The sequence below is a fragment of the Ambystoma mexicanum genome, chromosome 2p (assembly GCF_040938575.1).
Source record: "Ambystoma mexicanum isolate Mex_15411 chromosome 2p, UKY_AmexF1_1, whole genome shotgun sequence".
Classification (NCBI taxonomy): Eukaryota; Metazoa; Chordata; class Amphibia; order Caudata; family Ambystomatidae; genus Ambystoma; species Ambystoma mexicanum.
The window spans coordinates 487,255,243-487,269,948 of NC_090923.1; the positions used below are offsets into that span (position 1 = coordinate 487,255,243).

The following is a 14,706-nucleotide window of genomic DNA, read 5'->3' on the forward strand; positions in this document are numbered from 1 at the left end:
CTCCAGTCCCTGTCATTCCGCAAGTGCTGCGGAGGTTCGGTTCCCGGATGATCCTCATTGCTCTGGCATGGGCCAGGAGGACGTGGTACCCGGACCTTCTCGACTTGTCCATCTGCCCTCCACGCTGTCTTCCCTACCGAGATGATCTGCTCTCACAGGAGGGGGGGGGGTCAGGTTCTCCATTCAGAGATCAAGTCCCTCAACCTTCACGCTTGGCTTCTGAAAGGTTGAGATATAAGGATTGGGTCCTCCCTGAAGACTTGATGGAGGTGTTGCTTTCGGCCAGACAGCGGGCAACAAAGTCCTTGTACCGTTGCCGTGAGAGAAAGTTCTGCGACTGGTGCAGGGTTAAGAATGTGGATCCTTTTTCATGTGACATTCCTGTGGTTCTATCTTTTTTGCTTTCTTTGGCCCACAAGGGCCTGCAAGTGGATACCGTTAAAGGTTACCTGGCGGCGCTGTCTATATTTAAGCCCTCATCTGAAGAGTGTTCTTAATTTAAAATTCCTTTAATTTCTCAGTTTCTAAAAGGGCTCACTAATATGTTCCCTCTGTCACCTTTCCAGGTGCCCAGTTGGGATTTGAACCTTGTTCTCAAGTTCCTAATGGGTGCTCCGTTTGAGCCTTTGCATTCCTGCCCTTTGAGACTGTTAATTCTTTAAACTGTATTTTTAGTTGCAGTCATTTCCGCTCGCAGTGTGAGTGAGTTACAGGCACTTTCAGTTAAGCCACCCTTCACTGTGTTTCACAAGGACAGGGTTGTCCTTAGAGTTCGTCCTTCCTTTCTTCCGAAGGTGGTGTCAGAATTTAATTTAAGCCAGAAGGTTATTCTTCCGGCATTTTATCCTCCTCTGCATCCTGGTAAGGAAGAGGAGAGGCTCCATAGGCTGGATCCTAGGAGAGCTTTGAGCCTTTATATTTCACGCTTGTTCCGGGTCAGAGTGGAAGATCAACTCTTTATTGGTTACGCTGGAAGGCGTTTGGGACAAGCTGTTACTAAGCAGACTTTGTCTCGATGGATTATCCTGGCAATTTCTGAATGTTATCGCTTGGCGGCTAAGGACCCTACTATAGGCTTCCAGGCCCATTCTACCAGGGGTATGGCTGCCTCTACTGCCCTGCAGAGGGGTGTTCCTATTCGTAACATCTATGATGCAGCCACCTGGGCTTCGTCCATACTTTTGTACGTCACTACTCCCTGGATAGTATCCGTGGGCAGGATCTGGCCTTTGGCAAGGCGGTCCTTTACTCTGCAATTTGATTGGGCATTCTAAATTTCTATTTTCTAAATTCTTTTTCCCACCTCCTTACGTTGGTACTGTTTTGGGAGTCTGTCATAGATATGGAATACGTCGGAGGACCCAATCCCCTCGAAGAACAAGTTACTCTCTTACCTGGTAACGTTCTTTCGATGGGATAGTCTGACGTATTCCATATCGCTCCCTCCCTGCCTTCCCCGCTATAGGATTTCTTATGCGATTGCAGCTTACGTTTCCGCAAGGCTTTGTGTGGTCAGACTGGCAGAAGACTGGTGCCACATGTTCAAAACTGCAATTGAGGCTACGGGCGTTGTGCGTCCTACTTATAACATCCAGTGACGCCAGCCGTCGGAGGAGGTCCTCGAGGGCGGCGTATCGATGCAGGACGCAGACGCCGAAAGATTTTCCGAAGCAGCACAGCTGTGGTGATTACTGTCATAGATATGGAATACGTCGTCGGACCATCCCATCGAAAGAACGTTACCAGGTAAGAGAGTAACTTGGTAGGTCTTGGCCCGCCATGCATAGAAAGGACTTCTGGTGATCTTCCAATGACGACCCCCTGGTCTTGCATGGGATGCTGACCTTCCTAGGATTCTTGGCTCCAAAAGTGATCTAATTTATGGCTGCAGGTGTCCTCCTTTTATCCACAATCTGCAAAGGTGTTGTCCCCAGCCCGCCAATGGCAAGGTTCTACACCATTCAAATTTGCGGGGGCTGTCCAATCCTGACAGCCTCTGGCCACTGAATCGGCCCAGCAACAGACACACCCAGCAACGATGTGGACTGGGTCCAGACACACACAGCCAAACACGCATTCTGCCACTTTGCGAAAGACCGAGCTTTCCTCAAAAAAGGTTCACCATATATGAAACATCCAGTCACGCCAGGGCAGAAAGAAGGTCAAAAGACAAGATGGCCGAAGGCCAGGTGAATTTCACGTGGCAAAGCCATTTTAGAGTTTACAAGTGCACAAGAATTTTAAAAAGATCCCCTGCCACCAACCCATCTGGGCACACCATTCAAGTAACCACACATTTGCTAAATACAAAGTTACAGGGACACCGTCTCCGTACCGCACTTTGCAGAAGGTGATGTGTGCAGGTAAAATAAACAAAGACCTTTACTATGGAGAACAGAGTTCCCCTGCATTGACTGGTTAGTGCCAGCAAAATATATGCGCTTAGCAATGTCAGTGGAGCAAAATTGCTTCACTTACCTCCAAATGTCAGGAAAGGTTCAAAACAATAGCAAAATGCTGGGTTTCCTATTGTTGTCTTTGGGGGTAAGCGGCAAAAAGAAAAATCTTTCATAACAAAAGATGTGGAATGGGAGGAACGTCCATCAGAAAGAGCATTACTTGCAGGTAAGTAATTTGTTTTACCGTTGTCACAATGTTATCTGCCACTTCGCATATTGATTAATTTGATTATGACTATTCTTGGTTATCGTCTATTATATAGGCACCATTGTTGTAGAGGGACATGAACTGCACGAGGAGGATCTGCGCCTCATGTACACATTTGACCAAGCTACAGGGGACGATGCACACTTTGAAGCCCACTCTGATGCTCAGGTAATGCAATCATACTTCTCTTTTTAAAGTGGAATCTGTGTCTCTTGTTCGAATTGGATGTGGATATTTGATGACATCAGTGAGAAGACTCCAGGGGAAAAGGATGTAAAGGGTAAAATAATATAAAATGGGATGCTGGTGGGAGTACCCACCTTGGATAATATGATTTTTTTTCTTTCTTTTTTTCAACACGGTATTGTTGAAATGTCCTGTGCATTTTTTTCCCCCGGCTCAGTTGCCACATCTCAAGAAGCTGCTAGAAGATTGCAAAGGGATCTAGGAGAAAATATCAATTTTTGTACTGCGAAGTAGAAAACATTGAATTTAAAACAAATCATGTTTGCTAGACTGTGTGCGGGGGGAGACCCGCCACATCCCCCCATGCTCCAAATTTAAGAAATTCCCCAACCCAAGCCCCCATCTATTTTTTTCAGCTGAATTAGTTGATTTCAATTCAATGTTTTCTACCTCGCAGTAATGTTCTGCGATATTTTGTAGTGATACGATGTTCTCTGCTAAAGAAGTATCGAAGCCTATTTCTGCACAAATAAAATATGGTGGAAACATTTCCAAAAATGAAGGAGATATCAAACATATAAATTGTTTTCCTCTGGAACGAGTGTGACAAATGTATTTCTGCCCTGCACAAATGCAAGGAGGAGTAGTGGCTAAAGCACCCACTCAGCCCTCCTACAAATCAAGAACCAAAACAATCATAAGGGCAGACAACTTGTGGTGGCAGCTGGTACATTCTATTGGGCTCTCAGGTTTATATTTATATATTTGGGTTGACCTGTTGCTACATAGACCCTTATTCTAGTGGTGCAAGATCAAGCATTTAAAAACCTCCAAGCAGCTGCGCAGAGCGGCGGAGTGTGGCAGAAGAACCGGTTGGAGACTTTGCATGTTGATACATCGACCCTGATTGCAGTGGTGCATGACCGAGCACTAAAAACCGCCCAGCAGCTGCAGAGTGTGGCAGATTGCAGTTGACAGCAGTTGGGCTTCAGGTGGTGCAGGTATTCCTTGTGGAAATGTATTTTTCATACTCTCGTAAACCGCTTGCCTACTTCAAGATTAACTCTGTTGGCATTTTTTGAATCCAGGAAGCATGTATGACTTAAGGGAGTGTGCCTGTGGTTACAGAGACTGAAGTAGTGCGTCCAGGGGGGGCTTCGAGAGTGCAGACAATTACTACACATGAGTCTCTGGAGCTTGTAAGAGCCTTCAACATGACACAGAATGAAACGGATGGTCCTAACAGCGATGAGACACATAAACGTTACCCTCGACTTCACAACGCTAGCTTGGAGGACTTAAAAACAACTGAGTTTAGCTATGTTTACCGAGTTAAGAGCTTGCAGGGTATATTACAACGTGCTGCACGTAACCACACTGTCTAGGGGCTTGGCTGTGTTGTACCAGATGACTATAATCCTTTAGTGCGTGATACAGGTTCTTTTGGCTTGTGATCTAATACTCTGCTGATCTTTGCTGAACAATTTGAAGAGATAAATGATTATTCTATGGACTTGTTTACATCATCCCAACTATCACACCTTTAGAACCTTTAACCCTTTAAGTGCCTTTGGTCCCTTACCCCCCCCCCACCCCCCAACCAGAGACAAGGCCTTTTTTGGTGATTTCGGTATGTCACCATTCAATGCCTTGTAACTTTTTTGTTACATGAGATATCTCGGCCAAATGTGGCTCCTTTTTTTCATATAGGTGGTCGTAACGTCATCCCGGAATCCTAGGTTGCTGTAGGGGGGTGAGTGAAAATAACCAAGGGACATTTTGGTTTTTTTTTTTCACAAAAATTTCAATTAAATATTTTGATGTGGCTATCAACCATTTAGTGAGAGGTAGGCAATTTTGGCAATTTTTGCCAATTGGACATGCGTGGACGGAGTGGAAGAAAAGGGTAGGAGCGTTGAATTGGAGGATAGATAGGCATACATTTCTGAAAAGTCGACAAAATTCCAAGTTTAGGAAGGGGTGATTTGCGACAACTAGGTAGGGGAAAATTCCATAGTTTGGAACGAAAAACAGGAAAATGACCGAAAAAACAGGTATGTGATGGACATGGTTGGCTTGGTACGGCAGTGGCTTATTTGAATTGTGAGAAAAACAATGCTCCGCTACATTCCCCCGACTTGCAGTTAGGATATCACACTTTTTTTGTAGTGTTTCACAAAACATGCAATACCACAAGCCAAACACTGAGCCATGGTACACAGGAGTTTTATGCTTACGGCCTGAATAGACGTACCTAGCATGTGTAAATCTGGAAAACCAATGTGGTGAGGAACGGCAATAATACATTTTTTGAAAGAGCACAGGCAGACCTTTTCAAGAGTATGTGACTTGTGCAGGTTTCAAAAGTGTATGGTGCCAAAAGTAGCGACTAAATGTAGGGCACATTTGGGAAATGAAAGGGTTGTGTGACAAAGGGCACCAGCAAATGGGTCAAAACGTTATGAAAACCACACAAACACAAATGTCATAACTTCCTGCGTTTCCACAGGTGTCCCGATGAAAATGGTACCTTACATGTGTGGGTGCAGCTATCTGGGCGCCAAGGGGAAAGCCTAAAACACGGTTAACCCCAAGTCTTTTCCGACAGCTGAATTTCAGGATTTTTTTCAGAAGGGCACACCATACAGATATGGGGCTAGGGTGTCCGAACCACCAAGGAAAACGGGGAACCCCATGCATTTCCGAAAAGAGGACACCCATGAGAATTCGCAGAGGTCTGACTTGCGCGAAGCATCCCAGAATCTATTACCCAGAACCCACAGGTTACTCTCCACCTGGCTTTCCGGTTCACTGCAGCGATGCACAGCAATTTCGACCAAGAAGGGGACCAGTGTTTGGCGAGCTGGTTGGTCCCAAGGGAAGAAGATTCCTTTCAGAACTCTTCTGTCGTCGAAGTTTCACGCGATTCGGACCTGCAGCAGGGCTTCTCCGGGATGTCCAGTAGTTGGAGCAGTTGTCTTCCTTCAGCTTCTCCTCGGTTCACGCGATCCACGGGCGACTCTCCCTTCCAAGTCCCAGAGACCTGCTTTTAAGCAGTTTTCCCACATTTACACAGCCTGGCTGACAATCACACAGCATGGTGCCTGTCCTGGCAGGACATTCACCTAGACAATCAAACTAGAGTGCGACTTGGGTCACTAAGGAGACCCTGTGTAGGGGGCCTCAAACCCCTCCCTCACATCCTGTCCATTCAGGCGCCTAAGGAGGGCTTCTGTGCAGACGCCCGCCAAAGGATGGCGAACGAGGGAACCAAACCTGGCTTGTCGCGCAGAGTAAAACACGAGAAAGACCTTTACAAAAAGAAATGGTGAATAAACCCAACCGGAACCAAATAAAAGGGGTCCAGTGGGTTACAATTTGAGGCTACCCCCATAGCCTCTAACGTTACCGAGGCTATTTTCATAGCTCGCGGTAGAATGAAAATGGTAGATACCATTGCCACCATGAGAAACAGACAAAAAAGGATAACTATTAACCCTTCCAGTACTTTATTGGAAGATAGGTTGTACTGGGCCTGTACATTTTAAAGACTAGTAAAGTCAATGGCAACTTCTGGGAGACACTAGTTAGTCCCAGAAAATGGAGTTTAAAGTGGGAAGTCTGAAAAAGACAACTCTGTGTCACTTCACTAAAGGTGCTGTGGGACACATAGTAAAAAGAGGATTCCTAAGGAGTTTGTGGGACTCCATAGTCCATGAGCAAAAATGTACAGTACACAGCAAAAACACATGTAAGAGTGGGAAAAAAAGGCTCACACTCTTACCAGGTGAAAACAATAAATCCTACAATTCCAGCAAAGCTGCTGAGGGACTCAATAGGTAAAGGAAATTAGCCATTCTGGAGAATTCTCCCTAACACTGAAATTATGCTGTGCCGAAAGACTTGGGGTTAGTCGTGTTGTAGGCTTTACCCTTTGCACCCAGGTAGGTGCACCCACACAGGTGAGGTACCATTTTCCTCAGGACGCGTGTGTGGACGTGGGAAGATAGGCCATGTGGTGTTGGCGGCGTGTTTCGTGGGTGTGTTAGGCAGAATCCTGTGGGGACCACTACACACAATTAAGACTACAGGTGGCAATACAAGTTTTACCTTTGGTACAAGCATGTACTACTATGTTAAAGTGGTAGCAGTAGCGGAGCAGCCAGACTCATCTCAAGAGTGTATGAGCAGTAGCAGAGATTACACAAAGGGACCACAATTACTGTGACTCAAGCAAACACTGACTCAAGGTTTCAGGTAGAAAAATATAAATGCATTTATTTTTAAACCATTTGTTACAAACACAGAACTTCTATTAAATTCAAAACCACACGTAAAATACACTACAACTAACCAATTCACTTTGTACGGTATGACTCAAGGCAAGTACCCTGTGTTTGAATGGACCGGTTTTATGAAACCACCAAGCCACCAAGAAAAACAGGGAACCCAATGCATTTCTGAAAAGAAGACACCTGTGGGAATCCAAAGATGTCCGACTCGCGCAAATCTCCCCAGAATGTATTACCCACAAGCCCTGCCAAAGACACACATGGGAGAAGGGTGCCCAAGGCCAGGGACATTATCACCGACTTTGCTGGAGCTCTGGCTAGCCTGCATTACAGCTTCTCTCCACCAGGGAGTCCCGGCAGTGTGCCAATACCTCCACGAAGGGAAAAGCTGTAATGCAGCCCAGCCGTAACTCCAGGGCGGTTGGAGGTGATGTCCCCGGCCTTGGGCCATCCATGTACCATGTGGGTGTACCGTCCCCTAAGCACAGCGGCAGCTCCAGGGAGCCCCAGCAGGATCCCCATTCCTCCCCAGAGGTGTCATCTGTAACGTAGCACAGCCAGAGGTGCAGCCAGGGCTTGCAGACGGACAACCCACATGGGAGACATCCGCTCCCACTGTAAAACTAATGTTCTGCTGTCAGTGCGGGCAATTTGTGGCCTGCCCCTGCATTTGTGTCCCAGCCCACCAAAATGTCTGCGAAGACGGCCCGTTCCCACCTACGCCAACAATAATCCAGCCCCAGTCTCACCCACCCCACTGACAGTGGGCCCTAACCATAGAATAATAATAAAATAGTACTCGCATAATGTTGCAGCTGCACGCATAGAAAAAGCTATAAACAAAACAAAAAACACGTGTTACCTACGGACACCCCAGCAAAAACAAATCTACTCTCATGCTCCCCTCCCTCCCCCCCTGCAAGCCATCCCTGGTGGTCTACTGAACCTCACCCCCTCCCCCCCAGTGAAAACACATTTGCCCCTTCCTACGGGCAGAAATCTGCCCCCAGGAAGGGCTGCATGAGGTGGTGGGGGGCGAAGCCCACCCCAAAACGTCAGACAAGCCCCCCAATGGATGGTGCAGTAGGGTTTGGGCACCCTGGGGACAGATTGGCACACCAATGTGCCCATCTGCACCAAGGGAAGTTTGGCAAACAAAGAAAAAAATTGAAAATGGCTGCACTTTAGGGGGGGTGAGGGGCAGATAAGGGGGGGGGCTTATCATGCACTCCTCCCTGGTGTCACTTCCTAGGAGCAGATCTCTGCCCCCAGGGAGGGATGCATGACATGGTCCCCACTCCATTGTGGGGAGGGGGGGGGTCCACTCCTTCCCATTAGAAAATTCCCCATCGGTTTGGGGTGCCCCACAGCCCCCCCCCTAAAATGCGGTCTGCCATTTTACTTTTTTCCTTTGTTTACCCAACTCACATTGGCGCAGATGGGCACAATAGTATGCCATTCTGCCCCCAGGGTGCCCAAAACCTACTGCCCCACCCATTTGGGGGCCAGTCCATTTTGTGGTGCCCCTCACCCCAAATGGGTGGGGGGGCAACTCATGCAGGCCTCCTACAAACGGCTGCGTGAGATACACCACCCCCCTCGATTTTGCCCACTTCCCTGGAGGCAGATGATCAGCCATCTGCCCCCAGGGTTATCCATAAGTGCCCCCATGCTTTGGGTGCCGGGGGGGAGAGAAGCAGCTCCCCCCCCCCCATTCAAAACAAATCCCTGGTGGTCTGTTGGGCATTGCTGGGCACGGAGCGAGCGCTCTATCCGTGCCCAGCAATGCTTTCACAAAGGTGTCGTTGGAAAGGCGAGAATTTCCCCTTTCCAACGACACCTCCCTCGATCTCCGGCTTGAAATGTAGCCGGAGATCGAGGGGGAGAAGGGTGGAGACTCACTTTTCATTTTCAGAGCGGCAGCCTGAAATGGCTGCCACAGTGAAAATTACTTTCACTTTCACGTATGCACGCCTATGTGAAATTGAAGGTAATCCAGCCCCCAGACAGTGTGCAGGGACCTCCCCCTCACATAGCCCGGGGGTTGGATTACGTGCCAAAAAGGACAATGTATCTCGTCCTTGGCAACACAGAGGTAATGTTAAGGACGAGATACCACGTCCTTGGCACTTACGGCGTTAATTAAGTGCCTCATCTAGTACAGAGCTACATTTTGTGTTAAATTCACTGGTGCACGTTTTCGACGCCTTTAAGTCTTGAAGTAAAAAGCCATACTAAGCTGCTGTATAACATAATGACCAAGATTGAGGAAATACCACTTTCCAATAGCAGAGGAAATGAGAGAGTAAACTAAACAATTAATAGTGTATGTTGGGAGAAACCAGAAGGTGTCTCACTCGCTATTCCCCGGGGGTCTCTCTCCTACGTGGCCAGGGCACAGCCATCGCCTTTGGATCCCGACTCTGGGGGTTGGAAGAGTGCGAGAGCATCACCTGGGTGAGGGGTCTTGTGGGAGTGGGACACCTGATGGCGAGAGACGGTATCCCCTTGTAACAGCTTTACCCCATCCTACACAGTAGGAGATTTAGAAACTATACCCCCACACCCCCTTCCCAACACAAACACTTTCACATGGACAGCCCGCTCTAGTAGAAAACGGACTTGCACCCGAGCATTGTACCAGACATGTCCCAATACTATGGTCCGGCAAGGTCAGGCAATCACTGGTAATCAATCACACCTGACTTCCATTTAACTTCCCCACACGAATAAAAGGCAGAGCACAAGAGCACACTTTGAGCCAGCCAAAGCACACGAAGGAACATTACTTTTCTGACTGCAACTCAACGAAAGAAGGAAGATGGAAAAACAAGAAGGGTACACAAGTAGGGAGATACCATTGACCTTTTTGGCAAGAAGCTGTTACTTTCCAGAACCCTTCAGATACGACCGCTTAAGGTTGTATCTCTTCTAAAATAACCAATTTGCCCAAGATCTTATTAGAACTCGTGTTCATATCCGGCCTTCCAGTTGACAATTGTCGATTTATCGGCCTGTGATTATTTGGTGATACCTCAGTTTTATTAGGCCATGAGTCTGCAGCCATCTGAATTTCCTTTAAGTTATTAATCCGGTAACAATAGTCAAGGTTTAGACAGCAGCAAGATGGTATCGCTGGCCTTTTGGGGCCAACCAAATTTAAACAGGATGGCACTTGAATTTCCGCTGTTTTTGAAGAAATCGTACGATCCAGTGGCCCATTTACCAATGCCATAGGAATAGTAACTTCCATAAAAGTATTAGTGAAATGTTTTTTTCTTTTTGCGTGGCATCGGTTTTTAACTTCTGACAACCCACAAGCTGCTATATTTATTTTAGTAGTATCTTTGATTTTGTCAAAACTTTACTGTTTTTCGCAGACTTTTTTTCCACAAGTTTCTTATTTATTTTGCTTATGGGCACTAACTCGGGTGAAAAGCGGACCTCTTCATAGACCCAGATGTCAATACAGTCTTCATTTTCAGACGAATGAAAGGCAAGGGGCTAATGCAACCCTGTCCCTCACCGATATAGTGGACACAAGTGTGGCCTTAATGCCATTGTCTTGCGCCATTCCTTTAGTGGAGTGTAAAGGGTGAGGCTCCTTTTTGTTTTCTTTGCTGCTGTTCCCCTAGCTTGGCTAAGGACTCCTTATTTTCAACCTGGTCCTTGGCTGTAGTGGCTGTGAGTAAGGATAGGGTGTCTTACTTTAGATAATAATACATTATAGACTCTTTGGAGTGTGTTTCCCTTAGTTTTATTCTCTGAATCCTTACCGTTTCAACTTCCTTCAGCACTTGTTATTGCTGAGGAGTCCAAGGTATCAGACGATGATGCCAGAGCTGTAAGGTCCTTAGAGTAGAATATTTATTATTATGTTTGCATCCATTTCATATGATGATCTTTTAAGGCCAAACACCATTTTCAAAAGTGAGTTATTGTCTATAGTTTGCGATGGAGAATTATCCAGCATGTCGTATGCAATACTCTTATTCACATGATTCGACATTCATTATTTGGAAGAGTAAAAGAAGTTTGTAATTGGGGATTGTGAAGTTTTTTTGAGTCTACTGTTTAGCCAAAAATCTTTTAGCTGTTAGCCTACTTTCTGCTCGGGCAGTGCCGTTAGCTGGGCAATTAGGCAAACGTATTTTCGCACTGCGCAATGTTGCTTTTCTCATATTAAACGGTTTGGTCTTTAAAAGCATCCGAGCTTAACAAAATGTCAATCGGGGATGGGATGGCTTACCTCTACAGCAATTTAGGGTTATTTTAGAAGAGATGCAACCTACAGCCCCTTCTTAAATTTAAATCAACCCTATATCTTGGCCATGTTGTAGCATCTCCCGAATTTAGGTCTGATAAATTGGTCCCATATCACCTGTATTGAACTACCTAGAACGGGCCACACACAAATTTCGTCTTGGTTGAATTTACTACAGTTTTGGCTCTATTAAAGTCTAATATTGCAGAATTGACAACACTGGGACTCTCCCTTACCATCTGTCATAAGAATAAAACACCTATGAAAAGGTCGGATCAAAGTACACCTGTAACCAAAACAATGCAAAAAAAGAGGGCCAAAGGCGAAAGACCAATTTTACATGCCCTTTTTTAAAAGCAGGACCCATTTGGAGATTAGCAATGGGGCAAATTGACTGTCTATCCCGGAGCACTCTTTAAAATGGTTCTCATGGAACACTCGTGGATATCGGTCTTTTTTAGTTCACTGTGTTGGTATAGAGGCTATTGAACAGAGCAATGTTTTTCTTTTACAAGAAACCTGGTGTACTCTACCCTTCTGTATTGATGGTTTTCAGATTATAATGCTGCAGTACCTTCACATAGAGGTCCCGCTAGCTAGCGGCGGACTGGCTATTGGCACTGTTAGGGAGAATTCTCATCTATGGCTAATTTCCCTCACCTAGTGAGTCCCCCAGCAGCTTTGCTGGACTTTTGGAGTTCATTTTCTTTCCACTTGGTAAGAGTGAGAGCTTTTCCCCCACTCTTACCTGTGTTTTGCTATGTGTTTCTATCTGTTTTTGTGATTGTGGACTCTGAAGTACACCATTTCAGTAGCCCCCTTCTTTTTGTGTGTGTCACAGATACTTCAGTGCCCTGGCACAGGGTTGTCTTTGAGACTTCCCTCGACTCCATTTCTGAGGTGACTACCATCCCCCTGAAAAGGGTAAAGTTACCATTAACTTTACTTAGTCAATCTACCACAGGTCCAGTACACCCCATCTTCCATGGAGTACTGCAAAGGATTAATTTGTATCCCTTTTTATCTGTACCTCCTAGAGCATTGTTTCGCTGTTTTAACATTTAGACTTGGCTGGTGGCTGTGGTATCTACCCTAGCTTTTCTACCGCTATTATATTAGATAAACGTGGTACTGTTCTTGGCTATTATATTAGCCTCGAACATAAACCCGCTTAACCAAATCATCTTTCTTTTGGCTCTGGTTGGGTTTTGTGGGATGTATTTACCCATGCATCCGAGCCCTACCTCAAAACTGTGCAGTATTGACATGGAAAACATCATGATGGCCAGAGCTTCCCAGAAAATGCACAGGGAAATGCATGAAGAATAGGCTGCCACTCATTTTTGCCGATGTTATGGGCACAGAAGGGCACTGCCTAAAAACCCCATTGGACTACCCACACAGTAGCCTGAAACCATTGGGAATGGAAATGCTGATTGCCAAAAGCCACCATAACTGTTGGGAATTCATTTTCTTAAATCCCAAAAATGGGTGCAGTACCAGTACTCGCCACTATCCAAAAGCCGGCGTTTTAAAACACCAGATTTTACTTTTGTTTGTAAAACTGAATAAATGAACCCAAAACATGCCAAAGAAAGACTTACTGAGAGATGGATCCAATGTAAAGTTATATTCTGAAGTGACTTGAAGGTTTATAACAAGACTGGCTGAGCTGTGGATTTCAGCAGTTTAAGTAAATGTGGACTGAAAGACACTAAAAATCTCAATGTTTAAAAGAAATGAGTGACCTACTTTTGAGTGTCACATAGGTTGCAATTGTTTAAATGTCATAGTTTTAAACTTAGAATCAGCATTATAGCTGCATATGTAAAAATGTTTAGTTTATTTGAATGCAGAAACTGGGGAACAGAAGTGACATTTTATCTAAAAAAAAAAACTGGCTTAAGGAACTGAACTTTGCCTGGCAACTACCCCCATCAGGAGTGAAACTTGAGTCACAGCTGTGTTCCCAGGCCTATCTGCCTTTTGCTGGCCACACTAAGGATATGCCATCTCTCTGATAATTGAATTAGGGGGAGCCCCACAGAACACAGGAGCTCTGAACAATGCAACCCCCTTCACCCAGGCAGATGGTTTATTACAGAGGTCGTAAAACAGCTTCCTCTTGGCAGAAGCTGGGAGGGGCACTGCCTGTGAGAGCAAGCTGGCTTGGCAGAACTGGAAAAACCAGAAATTCAACCTTGTGCTGGGGGAAACCACACCCCTTTGGGGGCCAGAACATAACTCTAAAAAGATGGATAATTCATAGAGCGGACATGTGAACATTTTATAAATGATACCATAATTCTTGTGATTTTTCTGCCCACGTTTTAAGACATGGTAGGACCCGGTGGTATGTTCAGGGGGGTTTTAGCGGAAAAGAGGATATTACTCTAAATGTATGCATGTTAAAAATCTGACACTTCATCAACTAATGTCCATACTCCTTGCGCACATGTGTGTAAAGTTGGGGTAATGTCCGGTATTGCAAACCAGTTAAAAAGTGCAAAATATTGCCATTTCTGAATGCAAGCTCTCAGGAAGAGCAGAGTTTGAACAGGGTATACCTCCTGTAATGCATGATGGGTGCATATGATTTTAAAACAATATGTACCTCTGCAAATATGTATTTGGTTCAAATCTAGATTTGGGTGCAAGTTGACAGGAGGAGTGGACTTTCTGCAGGCTGTAAAATGACATCACTCTGACACAACTTAGCTCCCCCAATCAAGTGAGAAATGAAAGCTTGACCAATTAGAAGCTGAGAGAGAGGCTGGCTAGTGATGCTGCATACACACCCACTTGAAAAACACATAAAAGCAGAGAGTCAGGACAGATAGGGAGATTCTTTTCCATCTGCAGCTGGAAGCTCTGCCGGAAAAATCCACACTTTGCCTCCATCAACATCCAGAGATCCAGACTTCAAATCCATCAATCTCCAGAATCCAGAAGCAGTGCTGTACCCAGAGAGAGAGAGCAGAGCTGACCCAGGCCAATGTTAGCAGAACCAAAGAGCAGAGACCAGAGTCCAGTCTAAAACCTGACCAGATCCGTGATAAGGCCCATCTAATTCAAGAATATAGTGTGAGTACCTAGCAAGACTGTGCAGAACCAATCTCTTAGTTAAAATAATATAATTCAATCCTATTTTAATCTAAGTAGAATTGCCTCCTAACTGTCACCTGTCATTTGTAAAGCTGTCACTTGTCATTTTCTAGTTGCAAGCTGCACTTGTCTTTTTGAACTTTAAAATTTCAAATCTGAAAAACGACCTTTATTTAATCGCTCATATCTCCG

The 14,706-nt window shown here is 45.5% G+C and overlaps 1 protein-coding gene across 1 annotated transcript in view; it reads left to right on the top strand.

The window, feature by feature from the left end:
* IARS1 (isoleucyl-tRNA synthetase 1) overlaps positions 1–14,706 on the top strand; it is a 2,025,584-nt gene that overhangs the window by 1,600,286 nt on the left and 410,592 nt on the right. The window contains exon 27 of the mRNA XM_069643896.1: positions 2,723–2,835. Within this exon, the coding sequence (XP_069499997.1) occupies positions 2,723–2,835 (113 nt within the window). The remainder of the gene's footprint in view (positions 1–2,722; positions 2,836–14,706) is intronic.